The 16,852-nt window shown below is 42.6% G+C and overlaps 1 protein-coding gene across 4 annotated transcripts in view; it reads left to right on the forward strand.

The window, feature by feature from the left end:
• The window catches only part of CLCN2 (chloride voltage-gated channel 2), a 348,319-nt gene that overhangs the window by 282,201 nt on the left and 49,266 nt on the right, over nt 1-16,852 (forward strand). For 2 of the 4 annotated variants that reach the window (XM_040349785.1, XM_040349783.1), the window contains exons 18-19: nt 8,268-8,376; nt 8,459-8,529. In XM_040349785.1, the coding sequence (XP_040205719.1) occupies nt 8,268-8,376; nt 8,459-8,529 (180 nt within the window). Of the gene's footprint in view, nt 1-8,267; nt 8,377-8,458; nt 8,530-8,695; nt 8,799-16,852 lie in introns of those variants that run through there. The other 2 variants (XM_040349786.1, XM_040349782.1) reach the window with 2 other exon arrangements.

The following is a 16,852-nucleotide window of genomic DNA, read 5'->3' on the forward strand; positions in this document are numbered from 1 at the left end:
GGTGACTACCTCTTGAAGCTCATCAAGAGAATGCCAAGAGTGTGCCAAGCAGTAATCAAAGCAAAAGGTGGCTACTTTGAAGAACCTAGAATATGAAATATATTTTCAGTTGTTTCACACTTTTTTGTTATGTATAATTCCACATGTGTTCATTCATAATGTTGATGCCTTCAGTGTGAATCTACAATTTTCATAGTCCTGAAAATAAAGAAAAATCTTTGAATGAGAAGGTGTGTCCAAACTTTTGGTCTGAACTGTATATATATATAAAAAAGGGGGTAGCCATCCGGGTGCCCTGGGGACCTCTGGACCCGTTAATAAAAATAAAAAAGAAACCTCTGGGCCCTTTAATAAAAAAAATAAAAATAAAAAAATAAATAAACATTTATAAAAAATACATAAAAAAAGGGAGGTTGCCATCTGGGGCCCTGGGGCATTTTAATAATAATAAAAATATATATATAAACAAAAATAAAAAAATAAACATTTATAAAAATAAATAAAAAAGGGGGGGTTGCCACATGGGGCCCTGGGGACCTCTGAGCCCTTTAAAGTGCAGTTTCCATCCCAATTTTTTTTTTCATTATTGTGCTCATTAGACCTAAAAAAGTAAAAAAAAAAAAAATCATTTGGAAATGCCTGTTGCTATGCGGTCCCACGAAATCTGCCTTTGAAATCACCTATGATTCTGACATCATCTCCCTCTAATGCTCCTGGGAAATGTGTGTCATAATTTCCCAGGATGCAGTTCGCTACCCAATTATCACTCCCCATCCAAGACTTCCAGGAAGTAAATGCTTGTAGGCTTCACAATGGCCACAAGCAAAATGACAACGGTGTAGACATAGTTTTATAAACTATCTTTTTTGAATATCTATGCGGATCAGCGGCGGATTGTAAAATAGTAAGTGACCGGATTTATATTATAAAAATGCAGGATGAAAGGACATACAGTTAAAAAATGCTAATTGTGGTTGAAACTCCGCTTTAATAAAAAAAAATATATATATATATATATATATATATATATATATATATATATATATATATATATATATATATATATATATATATATATATATATATTAAAAAAAAGGGCCCAGTCAAGCCCAATGGTAAGTCCGGCCCTGGGTATGTGTGATATATTTTTTCCCATATGTGTGCTAAAGAGGGTGCGGGATGATTTAGTGCTCTTTTGCATCAAAGTCCCCCTACTCTTTATTATATATGTGTTGGAACTTAATGTGCTACTCTGTGTTTAATAACACGTGATCCAAAAACAAATGTAAAATAATTAAGTGTATCCGTGAATAATGTTCAGAGGGTAAAGCTGCCCTTCCTAGTAGTGTTCCCCACACACACAAATGGTGATGATTAAAAATGGGAAGGTGCTGAATCCATATACAATAAATAATGCTAGCATATAAATGAACATAATAAAACTTCAAGTGCATAAAATGAAAAAACCTTATGAGTGATTAACATATATAAAGTTCTAGTGAATAGTGTCAAAATGACTAATCAAAAAAACTTTGTGATAAAATAATAGTTCAAAACATTAAAGTGTCCACAAATTAAGTGGAGTGATGGTGCTAGAAAAAATCCACATATACAATATGTATATTGAAAATCCAGTGTTTTGAAATGGAGTTCATGCTTAATCCCAGAAAACAAATAAAAAATCCACCAATGAGTGCAATGGTCACTTACTCTAATAGGGAGAATAATAAGCTATGAATCAACCACTGGCCCCCTTGCGCTCTCCGTCACACCATCAGGTGCGCAATCTGTTTGTACACATGGAAAGCAATAAAACTCCTCATGGTGTAGTATGAACAATAAGATTTATTAAAATAATGCAGTAACTTGCATTAAAAACTGAGACCTCAGCAAGATCTACGACCAAGGGGTCACACGGGCTAAACGCTGACACAATCACAACTACCGTGACTGGAAGTGACGTCACCCGGCTCCTGCCAACGTGTTTCATTACTGTCACGTGCAAAATTTGCACAGTTGCTGTTCTAATGGCACTGGCAGGAGTGGGGATAACATCAGGAGCGATCAAAGGGTAAATGCATTTCCTGGAAGTGAATACTAGCTGTGGGGTATGTGCTTTGACTGGGGGTATGTAAATAGCTCTGTTCCTGCTTTGCAGGAACACAAGATGAGTACATTCCCCTCTTACAGAACGGTGGTCTGCCTTGTTTTCATAGGCAGACCGCCGTTCTCCCAAACGATCGGCGGATACGGCACCTGCCAGAACCGCTTATTTTCTCCCACTGTGTCCAATCACAGCAGAAACTCATCTCCGTTGATACGCACGCATGTCTCAGACCCGAACGTGTCAGATCACCTACTAGGTAGGTGATCTGGCGTAGAGCAGCCGCCCTGCCACAGCATATGTGCATGTCACGGAGCGGTCAAGGTGTATGTTTGAGGGGAAAAAAATACAATACAGTACATGCACATTTCTTCATATTTTATACCTTTAAAATTGCAAGTATAGTAAATAATACCTAATGATTCTGTCAGAAATCCAATGAATAGCAGTTTCTCTCTACAGGAGCAAGGTAAAATAATGCTGGTACATGTTCTAGAGGGGACGAGGTGGATTCTAAGCATATTTTTATTCTAAATGTTTTCTTTATTATTATTTTTTCATATACAAAAGAAACACTAGATTTTTCTAAAGTCAAGATTTCTAATTACTTCTGAGTTAATCTCTATACAGCAGCTGCCTGGGTAAATATATGTTCAGCAACAGCTTTGGAGTCTGTACCTGGAACCTGCTGGACCAAAGATTGTTAGGCTGGTCCAAAACATGAGCTTCGGCAGTGGACTTTCCACCTTTAGTGCTTTCCACCTTCATGCACTGTGTTGGCTAGCTGAAGTGCCTTCCTAGGTCCAGAGCTGTGACCTAGTTTCTTAAAAAAATACTGGGCCAGATTCTCGTAGGTCCGCGCATCTTTGTGCGGGCGTAACGTAACCTATTTACATTACGCCTCCACAACTTAGACGGGCAAGTGCTGTATTCTCAAAGCACTTGCTCCATAAGTTGCGGCGTATCGTAAATCGGCCGGCGTAAGCCCGCCTAATTCAAATGTGGGACAGGGGGGGCGTGTTTTATGTCAATCTTCTGTGACCCGACGTGATTGACGTTTTTCACGAACGGCACATGCGGCGTCCGTGGAAATCTCCCAGTGTGCATTGCTCCTAATACGCCACAAGGACGTATTGGTTTTGACGTGGACGTAAATTACGTCCAGCCCCATTTACGGACGAGTTACGCAAACGACGCAAAATTTTCTAATTTAGTCGTGGGAACGACGGATCTAAGGGAAATCTATGCGTAACTGATTCTAAGAATCGGGCGCATAGATACGGCGGCGTATCTGGAGATACGCCATCGTATCTCTTTTGAGAATCTGGCCCACTGTGTTTAGTGAGTATAAGTCTCTGTATGTGATGAAGATATACTGGACAGTGGGCTCTGCATTTTGGCACTTGTGTACTGTGTTTATTAGCTGCAGAGCGCTGTTCATGTCCAATGCCATGGCACAACCTTATGGTGTGACCCTATCTCTGATGAATTGGTAAGTAAAGCTAGTCCGGCTAAAGCATCAAACTATGACACCGTTACAATTGCAACCATTGGGTGCATTTCTTAACTTTTCCACCAAAATCTCTTTACTTTGAGGTGAGCATGCATGCAGGTTCCACTCCATTTTCCCTCCACTTGGCTAAGAGGAAGCACTGTCCCTCTTCTGTTTTTGCTTGTAGCGAATTGTGGACCATCTGATCTCCTGTCTCTTTAATCTACTGCCTGCCTATAGAGACTTGGTCACATTTGGCTGCATACTAACTGCTTGAGTTTGAGTATGCAAGGCCTTACTTCGCTTTGGGTCTAGTTGTCATTTCACTAACCTGTAACCTGTACAACATTTCAGAGACGCTCAGAGGATAGTTCCACTGCATCAGGGGTGACTTTGTCACTCACTCTTCTGTTTCTGAGGGTTAGTCACCAGTACCTCCAGAAGCAACCAATGCCTGTAATCTATATCCTGGGACCCCATGTTGTCGTCCTAATCGGCAGCTTCCAAAGCTTCACTGAGTAAGCATGAGACCCGCAATGTGTCCTCTTGTACACACTTTGGATTTTGACTATGCACATGTATTTGCTTGTCGAAGCTTTAAACATGCTGGCACAATATGTGGCAGGATTTAATTCTGGCCTTACCAAGCCCTCAGCTATCAGTAGATCTGGAACCCCTATAACCATCTTGGATTCAGAGTCGGAGCCTTTACAACTTGCCCCTGTATTGGGGTGTATTTAAAGAAGGTTTGTTTTTTGGATGGAGCATGGGAGGGTAATAACCCCTGTCAGTTTGTTTTTTGCCATCTGTGACACATTGGGATTTCCCGTCCTTCCTTCCTTTCCTGTCCCATGGCCAAAACAGGTCTTGAGCAGAAATCCCTCTTAAGTGAGGGAATCTCATGGTGTCACCAAGGTCACTGGAACGAGTGCCCCCATTGAAAGATTTTTACCTCTGGTTACTGTTCTATTGTCATCCCAAAGTTTGGGATTTTCTTTTGCTGTCACTTTTGATGATAAAGGTAAACAGAACAAATGGAGAGGGTGAATCTCCTACGGGTGCACAGACGGCATTAATAATTCTCCTCTACTCTCCAAAACTGGAAAAAAAAAGTGTTGCCTTTTAATTATAGTTTAAGCAAGTTCCATATGACTCGAATCTTCAGTTTATGCTTTCCAAGATTGATTCAATACATTATGCACCTAGGGGATCAGTCTGCTGTACCAAGTATAGGATTTTTTTTAGAGCTCTTGCTACTGCAAAGACCTTCCCAATACACTCAATTTCAAATATTTAAGGTAAGGAAGCACTCTGCTGGCTGGGGACAGTGACAACAGGGCTCCCACTGATTCTGCATTATGGTGCGTTTAACTATTTAATTTTATATTACAATGTAATAATAGAAATAATGCGCTTCAATCATCCTGACCCCATAACAACCATGGCGCCAGCATGATTGAAGTGCCAACACCAGGTGTTTGGAGTATCTTTATCTACTTAATAAAAATGATCACAATTAAAAGAGCATGAATGCACAAATAATAAAATCACAAACAGCGCTGATAGTGACAGTTCTAGTGTAGATGCCCAAGGCACCACATCTACACTTTAAATATTGCGTGAAGAAAATCAGTAGGTAGAGGCAAAAGTTCCAAAAAAGAGTGTGGTCCACTTTAAGAAAGGACAGACAGTAGGCACCTTCCACCCGAACTCCTCAAGAGACACCACGTGGGACACAATAAGCCCCCTCTGGGGTACGCACTCACCAAAAAGTAAATAATACAAGGCGATGTATGTGTAACTCCAGACCGATAATAATCCTTCAAGCAGGGTAATCAAACACATCTGTGTGGAAGCTCCCCAATCGATGAAAGGCGTAGGATTCGAGAATGCGGTCCACGTGCTAGACTGGGACCCAGAACGAGGCAAACAAGAAACTGTGTCTGTAGTCTTTGCAGTGATTTCCAGTCTTAAACCCACTCTTAGGCCTGGTTCACACCTAGAATTTTTAGATGTAGTTCACATCTGTGCATTTTATTCTGGGTCCCAGTCTAGCACGTGGACCGCACGTGGTGTCTCTTGAGGAGTTTGGGTGGAAGGTGCTTACTGTCTGTCCTTTCTTAAAGTGGACCACACTCTTTTTTGGAACTTTTGCCTCTACCCACTGATTTTCTTCACGCAATATTTAAAGTGTAGACGTGGTGCCTTGGGCATCTACACTAGAACTGTCACTATCAGCGCTGTTTGTGATTTTATTATTTGTGCATTCATGCTCTTTTAATTGTGATCTTTTTTATTAAGTCTTTATTTTTTTAAACGGCTGCTCCCATTACCGTAGTATACAGATCATCTGTCATCTGCGTTTTTTTGTTATTAGGTTATTGTAATTAGCTTTTATCCTGTGTTGGCGCTGGGAGGTGTTTTGTAGGCCTTCATTACACTTTTTTTTTCGTTATCTTTATCTACTGATTGCTAAACTTTCTGGAATACGCATATTTCTGTTGTGGGTGAGGGAAGACTGTGATGGGGGGGGGGGTCTGTTATGGGGGGGATCCATGGGGGGGTCTGTTACGGGGGGCTTTGTGATGGAGAGGAGTTTGTGTTGGGGGAGAATTGTGATGGGGGGGCTTTTATAGGGGGGCTTTGTGATGGATGACCTTATATGGGGGCTTTTTGATGGGGGGAATCTGTGATGGGGAATCTGTGATGGGGGGAATCTGTGATGGGGGGATCTGTGATGGGGGGGATCTGTGATGGGGGGGATCTGTGATGGGGGGGATCTGTGATGAGGGGGATCTGTGATGAGGGGGATCTGTGCGGGGGGGGGGGGGGTTCTGTGATGGGGAGGGGATCTGTGATGAGGGGAGTCTGTGAAATACTAATAAGTTTATGTTGATTAAAATATATATTTTTTTAAATATTAAATAGTTTCTGTTTTTTTTGTTGTTTTTTTGCACTACAAATAAGATGTGTGCGTAGGAATTTGTTCATATTTTTTTAAACTATAGTCCGGCCCCCCAATAGTCTGAGGGACCATGAACTGGCCCCCTGTTTAAAAAGTTTGAGGACCCCTGCTCTAGGACCTTGATTTGACTGTTTTGAGGATTTCTATCCCACCCCCCTACTCCCACTTCTTACAAAGAAGTCTGTTGAATTTAGGGGTGATTGTACCCCACATGGTGCTTAATCCTACAAAGTCCCTGTTCAACCAAAAGCTTAACAAACCTAAATTCCCACTATTCAACGCAGCTCAAGCTCACCCCCCCCCCCCCCCCCTCTATATCTGGTTACACTCATCTTGAATCTTCCCAAACCTTCTCTAAGGTCAGTCAGTTTCTACATTGCACCTGCAAAATGAAGATCCTGCTCTCCATGATCCTCATAAATATGCTGTTTTCTCTCTAGACTATTGGTCATATTTTTTCTGATTCACAGCAGTTTCTTTTTCCAAATTACCTGTCTGGAGTTTACAATTCTATTGGATTTCTTGAGGTATATTACCATTTTATGTAGTAATCCCAATCCTTCTTCCCACCCCCCTTAAATTGCAGAGTCCACATTTTGTGCAAGTCATCTGACTGGACCACCAAGTTTAGGTTGTTTTTTTTATTTTTTTATTCTATATCTGCTTCAGGCGCTATACTACTCTGAAGTTCAGCAGGACAGAAGGTAAGCCATATTGCTACCCTGTGATGAATACCCTAAGAAAATAATAATTCTGACTGTCCTTGTGGGCCCTGCTATATAGAAGATTTATTCTTCTACAGTACTATCACTATGGAGAAATCCTTAGAAGAAAAATTCTTAGATTCTTCCCGCTTTACTTTTTTCCTTGTGGTTAAATTTCCTAGTGCTATCACCAGGATTTCCACATTTCACTTAACAGCACAGGTCTTATCTTTTAGGTACAGTCTGCACTTCTACTGCAAATGTATTCTTTCTAGGACAGGTTTGACTTGTACTTGTCACACCTCTTAAACTCCCTGGAGTGTTGAACAAACTTTTTGTCGTCTTAATTCCTGCTTAACCCCTCATTTATACAGAGGTTGTTAATCACCCTACCCTCTGCCTAATGATGGGCTCAGGGCAGTACAACTGCAAGTTTGTTCACTATTACAAGACGAGTCAAGTTTTTGTTATGGGTCTTTCTTTCCTTTAAGTCGAGGGTTAGTCTACTGAGCTTCTAGCAGTTTCCTTTTGGAGCTTCGCTGCCTTTTCTTGCAGTTGTCCAAATGTAGTGTGGCTTGCAGTTTCCTGCCGGTGGCCAGGGAAATTGGTTTACTGATTAGTGGGATTTGATTAGCACAAAAAGATGCCCTGCAAAGCTGTCATCTGGTGAGCCCAATAATTTTTTTTTAACTAATGGTTGAATTGTTGCTAAACTTGGATGTGTTTTGTGCTGCTCTTTTCTTTAATAACTAGATGTTTTTGGAGCTTCTGCTCCTCTCCTAGCATTGGCTGCATCATCCTTCTGTAGTTTATTGTTGGTTTATTCATGTTTAATCACAAGACTACCTCTGCCATTTTATTATGTTATATACATGGGCATTTGTATATTTATGATGAAATTTACTATTCTCTTTTTACTTTGGTTCTACATAATTGTTTTTGTCTAATGTAGATTATATTTGCAGCATTCTAGAGTCTCAAATATTTTATATTTGTTTTCAGATTGCCACAGAGGAATCCACATTTTCTCCTCCCAAAGCAATGGAAGCAAATAAGCCCCTGAAGCCAGCTCTAAAACGTATTCAGAGTAGCCTAACTGATTATTCTCAAGGTACTTAAGAATATATGCAGGTAAGTTTGTATTGTGGCATGGAAAGAGCGTTGATTGATGTATGTATGTTCTGTGTTTTCAGATGAATCTGATAATTCAGTAAAAGCCTTGAAAACTATATTCTGTGCCAAAGATTTTAGTGAGGATGTAGAGGTAAGGCAACCTTTATAGAACACAATGACTGTCTTCTCACCACCTTTTACACATGTTCTCATGAATGTTATCTTACTCAGCCAATCTTACCTGCTTTTGTGATGTTACTTGCATACTAACCATTCCTTTGCTCTGCCATTTCATTGCATTGTTACTTATCATGCAGTCCTGCCATTTGTCTTCTATGTTTTTGCTAACATAAGTCTTCCAAGACTGCTGCTTCCCCTTCAAAAGCAAAAAAGAGCAAACAGATACGTCTGCGTTTAAGGGTAAGTGAGCAACTAATCTCTTCTGTGCTTCTACATTGCATTGTATTTATAATAATAATTACACCATCTTTGCGTGTATGCTAATACATTTTATTTAATAAGGCTCACATGAATGGTTATTCCTGATTATGATAAATAATATAGCTTTTCTTTTGTGGAGGAGTGCTTGGCAGTTTTCTTAATACATTAAAGACTGTTTTCAATAAAGTCACCCATGTTTTGGTTCTTTTTTTTTTTTTTTAACTGTCGATAAAACAAAGTAAAATTTCACAAAAATTCATATTTTATGTTTGATCTGTGTCTATCTAGCCAAATGCAGGCAAGCATCAATGGGATTTCTAGAAAGGAAAAATAGTCATTTGGACTTACCTCAAGGATTAACCCCCCCCCCCCCCCATTTAAGTTCAAATGGCTTTACCTTCTATAAGGATAAGGTCTTTGAATATGTCTATGCTTGTGCCATTTCTGACAAAGAACATTAGTGGAGCAACGCACATCCATCAGCAAGGTATGTTGGAGTGGCATTTAGGGTGAATAAAAAGCAAATAACCGCGCTTAGGAAACACTAGTTTGGAAATATGTAGTAGTACTTAAAATTCGAACATAAAATAGGTAAATAATAATAAGACTGCAGCCCCCCCAAGAATGTGATCCCCTAAAGGATACAGAAATAATGGGCAATGGTGTGGGGGTGGTGGCGCTGTCTAAGTGGAGGCTGATGTTACCCAGAGGTGGTAAGAACAAACTATATGGACCTCAAACTAATAAGTGATAAATATAGTGCCTCTTATGATATGTGATATGCCAGTGATAAAAATAAAATAGCTTAAGTGTGGCTAGAACCACATGCTGTAAATGCAACTTAGTATATAACTATGGACAAAAGTAAAGTGATAACGCACAGCACAAGTGCCGAAAAATTGTGTCCAAAAAAGTAAAAAGTTGTGTCCAAAAAAGTAAAAAATCCAAAAGACTAAAGAATGTCTAAAAGTTCAGGAAAAAAATATATATAAGGAATATATATATATGAAAAGCAACAATCCAGGTGTGAACCAATATAAATAAATTAACAGCAGTCCAGAGTGATATTGGTGACAATGTGACTTTCCAAGTGGGTAAGTGGTCACAGTATGCAGTAGTGCAGTGATGCGAAGTGGGTCCGGTGCTCCCCCTCCTGGGTCCCTACTCACCAGAGGCCCTCACCCCTGCAGGGGTAAAGAGCATAGAAAATCTCCAACCGACTCGGGTCCTCGCTCTCCTAGTAGGTCCTACGATCCAGCTGGTACCAAAAAAGATCCCGTTCCCGGGCTCGGAGGGTCTCCGGTGATCAGAAGAAGCGTTCTCTCTGTGCGGATCCCGGGAGGTGGGCGGAGCTGGAGACACACAGGGCGGTAGGGAGGGGCGGAGTCCCGGGGGGTCGCTCTATACCGAACACACCGATCCCTCCATCCACACACCAATGTGTGTGGATGGAGGGATCGGTGTGTTCGGTATAGAGCGACCCCCCGGGACTCCGCCCCTCCCTACCGCCCTGTGTGTCTCCAGCTCCGCCCACCTCCCGGGATCCGCACAGAGAGAACGCTTCTTCTGATCACCGGAGACCCTCCGAGCCCGGGAACGGGATCTTTTTTGGTACCAGCTGGATCGTAGGACCTACTAGGAGAGCGAGGACCCGAGTCGGTTGGAGATTTTCTATGCTCTTTACCCCTGCAGGGGTGAGGGCCTCTGGTGAGTAGGGACCCAGGAGGGGGAGCACCGGACCCACTTCGCATCACTGCACTACTGCATACTGTGACCACTTACCCACTTGGAAAGTCACATTGTCACCAATATCACTCTGGACTGCTGTTAATTTATTTATATTGGTTCACACCTGGATTGTTGCTTTTCATATATATATATTCCTTATATATATTTTTTTTCCTGAACTTTTAGACATTCTTTAGTCTTTTGGATTTTTTACTTTTTTGGACACAACTTTTTACTTTTTTGGACACAATTTTTCGGCACTTGTGCTGTGCGTTATCACTTTACTTTTGTCCATAGTTATATACTAAGTTGCATTTACAGCATGTGGTTCTAGCCACACTTAAGCTATTTTATTTTTATCACTGGCATATCACATATCATAAGAGGCACTATATTTATCACTTATTAGTTTGAGGTCCATATAGTTTGTTCTTACCACCTCTGGGTAACATCAGCCTCCACTTAGACAGCGCCACCACCCCCACACCATTGCCCATTATTTAGGGTGAATGCTACCACATCACACCAATGCATGCAACGTGCACTTTCACTAGGTAGAACTGTAAATGGGCCCCCAAACACTCACCCACCGTTCATAGTGGTACAATAAGTACTTAATTGTACCCCCAAAAGCCAGCAATGCAGTGGCATATGTGCAATTTACATATCATCCTCCCAGGATTCTTATCACTGAAAGTGCACTGTGAGCGCTGTTTATAGGGCAAATATCTATATTTTAATGCAAATGGCTCTTACAGACTGTATATACCATTTCTACTGTTCAAATGAATATTAGTCTGCTAGATACTGTAAACCACAGTGGAAGGAGGGTCCTGTGATTGTTTTCAGGACTTAATCTTGGCTTTTCAGAGGTGCAGTTACATATTGCATATAAAGGTGTGCCCTTTCCAGAATGGTTAAGTTTTTGTGAACTACAATTCTATTTTCTTAATAGCACAGTACTGGAGACAGGCTCCTTTAAGTATTTATCAAGGTTATATGTTGTCACTATCTGATGACGGCACTGCAAACAAAATTTTTAGTACAGTCTATATAACCCTTCCTGCTTCACGCAATCCTTGGTTTTTGATAGTGTCCTGAGGTGGTGGACTACCTCTCTGTTGGCAGCAGCCTTGATTTAGACTATAAGGGAAAATTTGGTTCTTCACATGGAAAAATTATTTCTCAACTGGGTTACATCTATGCCACTGAGGCAATAGGATTGCAGCTGTTGGATTTGTCACTCCTGGCAGTACCGTGGGGAACCATACCCAGACCATGCCATGTGGAAGACGCGGGGTTGGCCTGTAATTATCCCTCCAGTACTAGACTTTGTGTGTAGTGCTCTCCTTGATACAGCAGGGAAGCGCAGAGTCATTTGCTGTAAAGTGTTCCACATGTCCAACGGTTCCATATGATTTCCCAGTCTTTGAAAACCCAGTGTACAAACATTTTTCAGCAGTTTCTAAAGCCTCCTTTGTTTTGTTACGCTCGGCAATGCAACCATTGTCAGAGTCTGTTGTGGTTTGCCAAACTCTGGAAGTCTGGGCAAAGCGAATGGAGCACAACCTCAAGTTGATCCTGATGAATCCCTCAATACCCTAGAAATTGAAGCTCCTCCCCCTTGTACTACTGCGTGGATGGTTTGGTGGACTCCTTGCCCCAAAACTCTCACTTGGCTCCCATTTCAGTACAGTCGCACAAGATTCTTTGGCCGTGTAACTGGTCTGCAGAGGCAGTTTTGTCAAAAAATGCTTTAGTGAGTCACTAAACACCTTTAAGGAAGTCATGGGCTACAAAACACCCTTTCATTAAGAAGAATGCTAAGTCTGTGGCCAGGTTTACTGTGCTTGGGTTCCAGAGTTCCTCTTGTCCCTCCCAGTACTGCTCTAAAAGTCAAGTCCTCCATTAAATTCCATTGCGTGTCCTGGATGTCAAAGCCAGCCAAGTCTGGCACCAAACCCCCCCCCCCCCCCCCACAATGAAGGGACGTGCCCGCTGTTTTAACAGTTGTAACAGTGGGGGAGGTATTTTAGCCTTTTCTTTTATAGAGCTGTGGGTCCAGGATGTGGTGTCCTGGGGAACAAGCTGGAGTCCGGCCCCATACCACCTCCCTGCTTTATGCCCTTCAACCTTCCCATCTTTCTGAGTTTCCTCAGAGAGCTCGCTTCAGGGCTTTTATTCAAACTGTTTGTTTCCAAAGTCCAATGCTGGAGTTCACTCTATACTAGACTTGAATGTTCTCTTCCTGAGGTCCTTAAATTCAGGATGGAATCGGACCCCATCTGTAATTGCATTGCTACAACAAAGGGTATTCCTAGCATTGATATACATCAAGGATACATATTTGCATATTCAAATTCCCCCGGATCAGCAGTTCCTGCGGTGGGCATGCAGCACTTCCAGTTTGTGGTTCTTACTTTTACCCTGTCTGCTGCCCATTGAATCCTCGCTAAGTTGCTTGTCTCGATCCTCACATGCTGCTGTATTCTCAACAAATCCACATTACTGGCTATCTGGATGACCACCTATTTAAGGATCTCTTTGCCCTGGCTGCCTATGTGCAATGTACGAGAGATAGCCCTTGACTTGGAGCACCTGGGCTTAGACAAGGCCCAGGTGTTTTTTTCTTGGGAAAGATTGTTGATCCTCCCAGGTCAGGTCCCAACCCTGCGCTCCAAAACATTTCCTTCACTCTAGTTTTTGCATGAGGGCCTCATGGTGGCCTCGTTCCAAGTGGTGGTGATTGCCCAGTGTCGCTCTAGACCGCTACAGCTCAATGTGCAAACTTCATTCAACAAGCTGCCTCAGTCTCTTGACAGCCTCATGCACCTATGTTCTAAGTCCAGGAAATCCCTGACCTGGTGGCTGACCAGCCCTGCAATGGAATCAGGGAAGTCATTTCTCCCATCTTAACTTGGACAGTTCTCATGATGGATGCCGGTCTATTGGGCAAAGGAGGTGTCTTAGGTTCTGCCAAAGGGACATGGTTGTCAGGGAAGTGCAATCTTACCATCAACATTCCCAAACTGGAGGCCATTCACCTATGCATGCTGTGGTGGACCATGCAGCTTCAGGTGCAAGTGACAAGGGTTTAGTCTGACAACACCGCAGCTGTGGCTTACATCATTAAAGCGGCACCAGGTGCCATGCAACCCTTTGAGAGATGGACCTAATTATGGCTTGGGTCTAAAAGCTCATTCAAGCTTTCCAAATTTACAGAAAAGATTGTTGGCAGGTGGCCTTTCTCAGCCCTCCATGCCTGGATGTGCAGGAATGGTCTCTTCACCCCTAGGTGTCCTGGAAGTAAAAAGTCGTCACCCCTAGGTGTCCTGGAAGTAAAAAGTCGTCACCCCTAGGTGTCCTGGAAGTAAAAAGTCGTAACCCCTAGGTGTCCTGGGACATGTCACCGCTGGGAAATGCCATATGTAGATCTGCTGGCATCCCGCTTCAACAAGGTGGACAGATTTGGGGCCAGGATTGAGGATCCAAGAGCCTTTGCAACGGACACAACTACCTTGATGAGTTTGTGAACCTTTGCCCTGTAAAACAACCCATGCAATATACAGTGTGTGTGTGTGTGTGTGTGTATGTGTATATATATATGTATGTGTGTGTGTGTGTGTGTGTGTGTGTGTATATATGTGTATATATATATATATATATATATATATATATATATATATATATATATATATATATATATATATATATATATATATACATATGTGTGTGTATGTGTGTATATGTATATATATATATATATGTATATATATATATGTATATATATATATATATATATATATATATATATATATATATATATATATATATATATATATATATATATATATATATATATATATATATATATATATAAATATGAGTTGTGTTCATGGGTTTACATACCCTGGCAGAATTTTATGATTTCTTGGCCATTTTTCAGAGATTTTAAATAGCACACATGTTTCTTTCACTAATGGTTAGTGTTTGGCTGAAGCCATTTATTATCAACTGTGTTTACTTTTTTTAAATCATAATGGCAAAAGAAACTACCAAAATGACCCTGATAAAAAGTTTACATATTAGAAGAGGGAAGGTCTGGACAGCCGCACTCCAATAAAAACACCTTTTTTGTGCGAAATTGCAAAAGTACAAACTACAGCAGGGTACAGGTTAAAAAAACTCTCGCGTTTCACACTCTCAACAGTGCTTAGTCATAGCTAGTTTACATACCCAAGTTTTTTTTTTTTTTTTTGCTGTAAATAGTTTTTATTAAATATATGCATAGATACAGACATTCCATATTAATACAGACTTTGTGAGAAATGAGAACAATCAACCAAGATCGACAGAGCATATTATGTAGTCATCATAGCTGTTTTGTCAACGAACCATCCAGCTGCCCTTCACACACCGAATGGGATCACTCTGTGCAATGGGCGGCCAGACCGCTCGGCATTGGGTTTAAAGATCTGCTAAAGGCAGAAAAACGAATAAACCCCAGAAACATTTGAAAATAAATACTTAAAAAAGTGAAAATAAATACTTAAAAAAACTCCACTTTAAGTCCTCTGCATCCCAAGCTGCTCTGGGCGCTTAAAACGAATTGGCATATATATTTTTTTTCTTTTAAAAACTTTTATCTCCTCCTCAGTGTATTATGTGGCTGAGCACCTTATCTACTCTCTCTGCATTCTGCAATGCCTCCTGGGAGATGTTTGTCATCAATCCCAGGAGGCAATAGTCATGCTGAATGCAGAGAGAAGAGCTGAGAGATTTCAGCCGTGATGTTGGGGTGGGTGGGACACGGGATGGGAGGGACCCAGAAGACAGCAGCTATCAAACACCAGCCAATGGTATGGAATCTGGGCGGGCCGGTACATGTATGTGGCTCCACCCACTTTCTCAAGCAGCCCAATCATTGGCTGGTGTTTGATAGCTGCAGTGTGGGAGTCCCGCCCACCCCGGGTCCCGCCCACCCCCAACATCACTTTTCACAGCTAGTCTCTGCATTCAGTTACATATAGTGTAACTGAATGGGACAAAACGGCTCAGTGTGAAACTGCCAGTGACACCAGTGAGTTCCTGGGGCTGTACTTCAGCTGTGCTCATTATGAGGGGTTCCCACCATCCCTGTGCTGAGCTGAGTTGCTAGGTTTGTACCCCTGCTGTGCTTATCATGAGGGGTTCCCACCATCCCTGTGCTGTGCTGTGTTCCCGGGTCTGTACACCTGCTGTGCCCCATTATGAGGGGTTCCCACCATCCCTGTGCTGTGCGGAGTTCCTGGGGCTGTACCCCTGCTGTGCTCATTATGAGGGGTTCCCACCATCCCTGTGCTGTGCTCATTATGAGGGGTTCCCACCATCCCTGTGCTGTACCCATTATGAGGGGTTCCCACCATCCCTGTGCTGTGCTCATGAGGGGTTTGCACCATCCCTGTGCTGAGTTCCGGGTCTGTACACCAGCTGTGCTCATTATGAGGGGTTTGCACCATCCCTGTGCTGAGTTCATGAGGCTGTACGCCCGCTGTGCCCATTATAAGGGGTTCCCACCATCCCTGTGCTGTGCTGAGTTCCTGGGGCTGTACCCCTGCTGTGCTCATTATGAGGGGTTCCCACCATCCCTGTGCTGTTCTCATTATGAGGGGTTCCCACCATCCCTGTGCTGTGCCCATTATGAGGGGTTCCCACCATCCCTGTGCTGAGTTCCCGGGTCTGTACACCCGCTGTGCTCATTATGAGGGGTTCCCACCATCCCTGTGCTGTGCTCATTATGAGGGGTTCCCACCATCCCTGTGCTGTACCCATTATGAGGGGTTCCCACCATCCCTGTGCTGTACCCATTATGAGGGGTTCCCACCATCCCTGTGCTGTGCTCATGAGGGGTTCGCACCATCCCTGTGCTGAGTTCCGGGTCTGTACATCAGCTGTGCTCATTATTAGGGGTTTGCACCATCCCTGTGCTGAGTTCATGAGGCTGTACGCCCGCTGTGCCCATTATAAGGGGTTCCCACCATCCCTGTGCTGAGTTCCTGGGGCTGTACCCCTGCTGTGCTCATTATGAGGGGTTCCCACCATCCCTGTGCTGTTCTCATTATGAGGGGTTCCCACCATCCCTGTGCTGTGCCCATTATGAGGGGTTCCCACCATCCCTGTGCTGAGTTCCCGGGTCTGTACACCCGCTGTGCCCATTATGAGGGGTTCCCACCATCCCTGTGCTGTGCTCATTATGAGGGGTTCCCACCATCCCTGTACTGAGTTCCCAGGTCTGTACACCCGCTGTGCCCATTATGAGGGGTTCC

The sequence above is a fragment of the Rana temporaria genome, chromosome 4, assembly GCF_905171775.1.
Source record: "Rana temporaria chromosome 4, aRanTem1.1, whole genome shotgun sequence".
In the NCBI taxonomy this organism is placed as follows: Eukaryota; Metazoa; Chordata; class Amphibia; order Anura; family Ranidae; genus Rana; species Rana temporaria.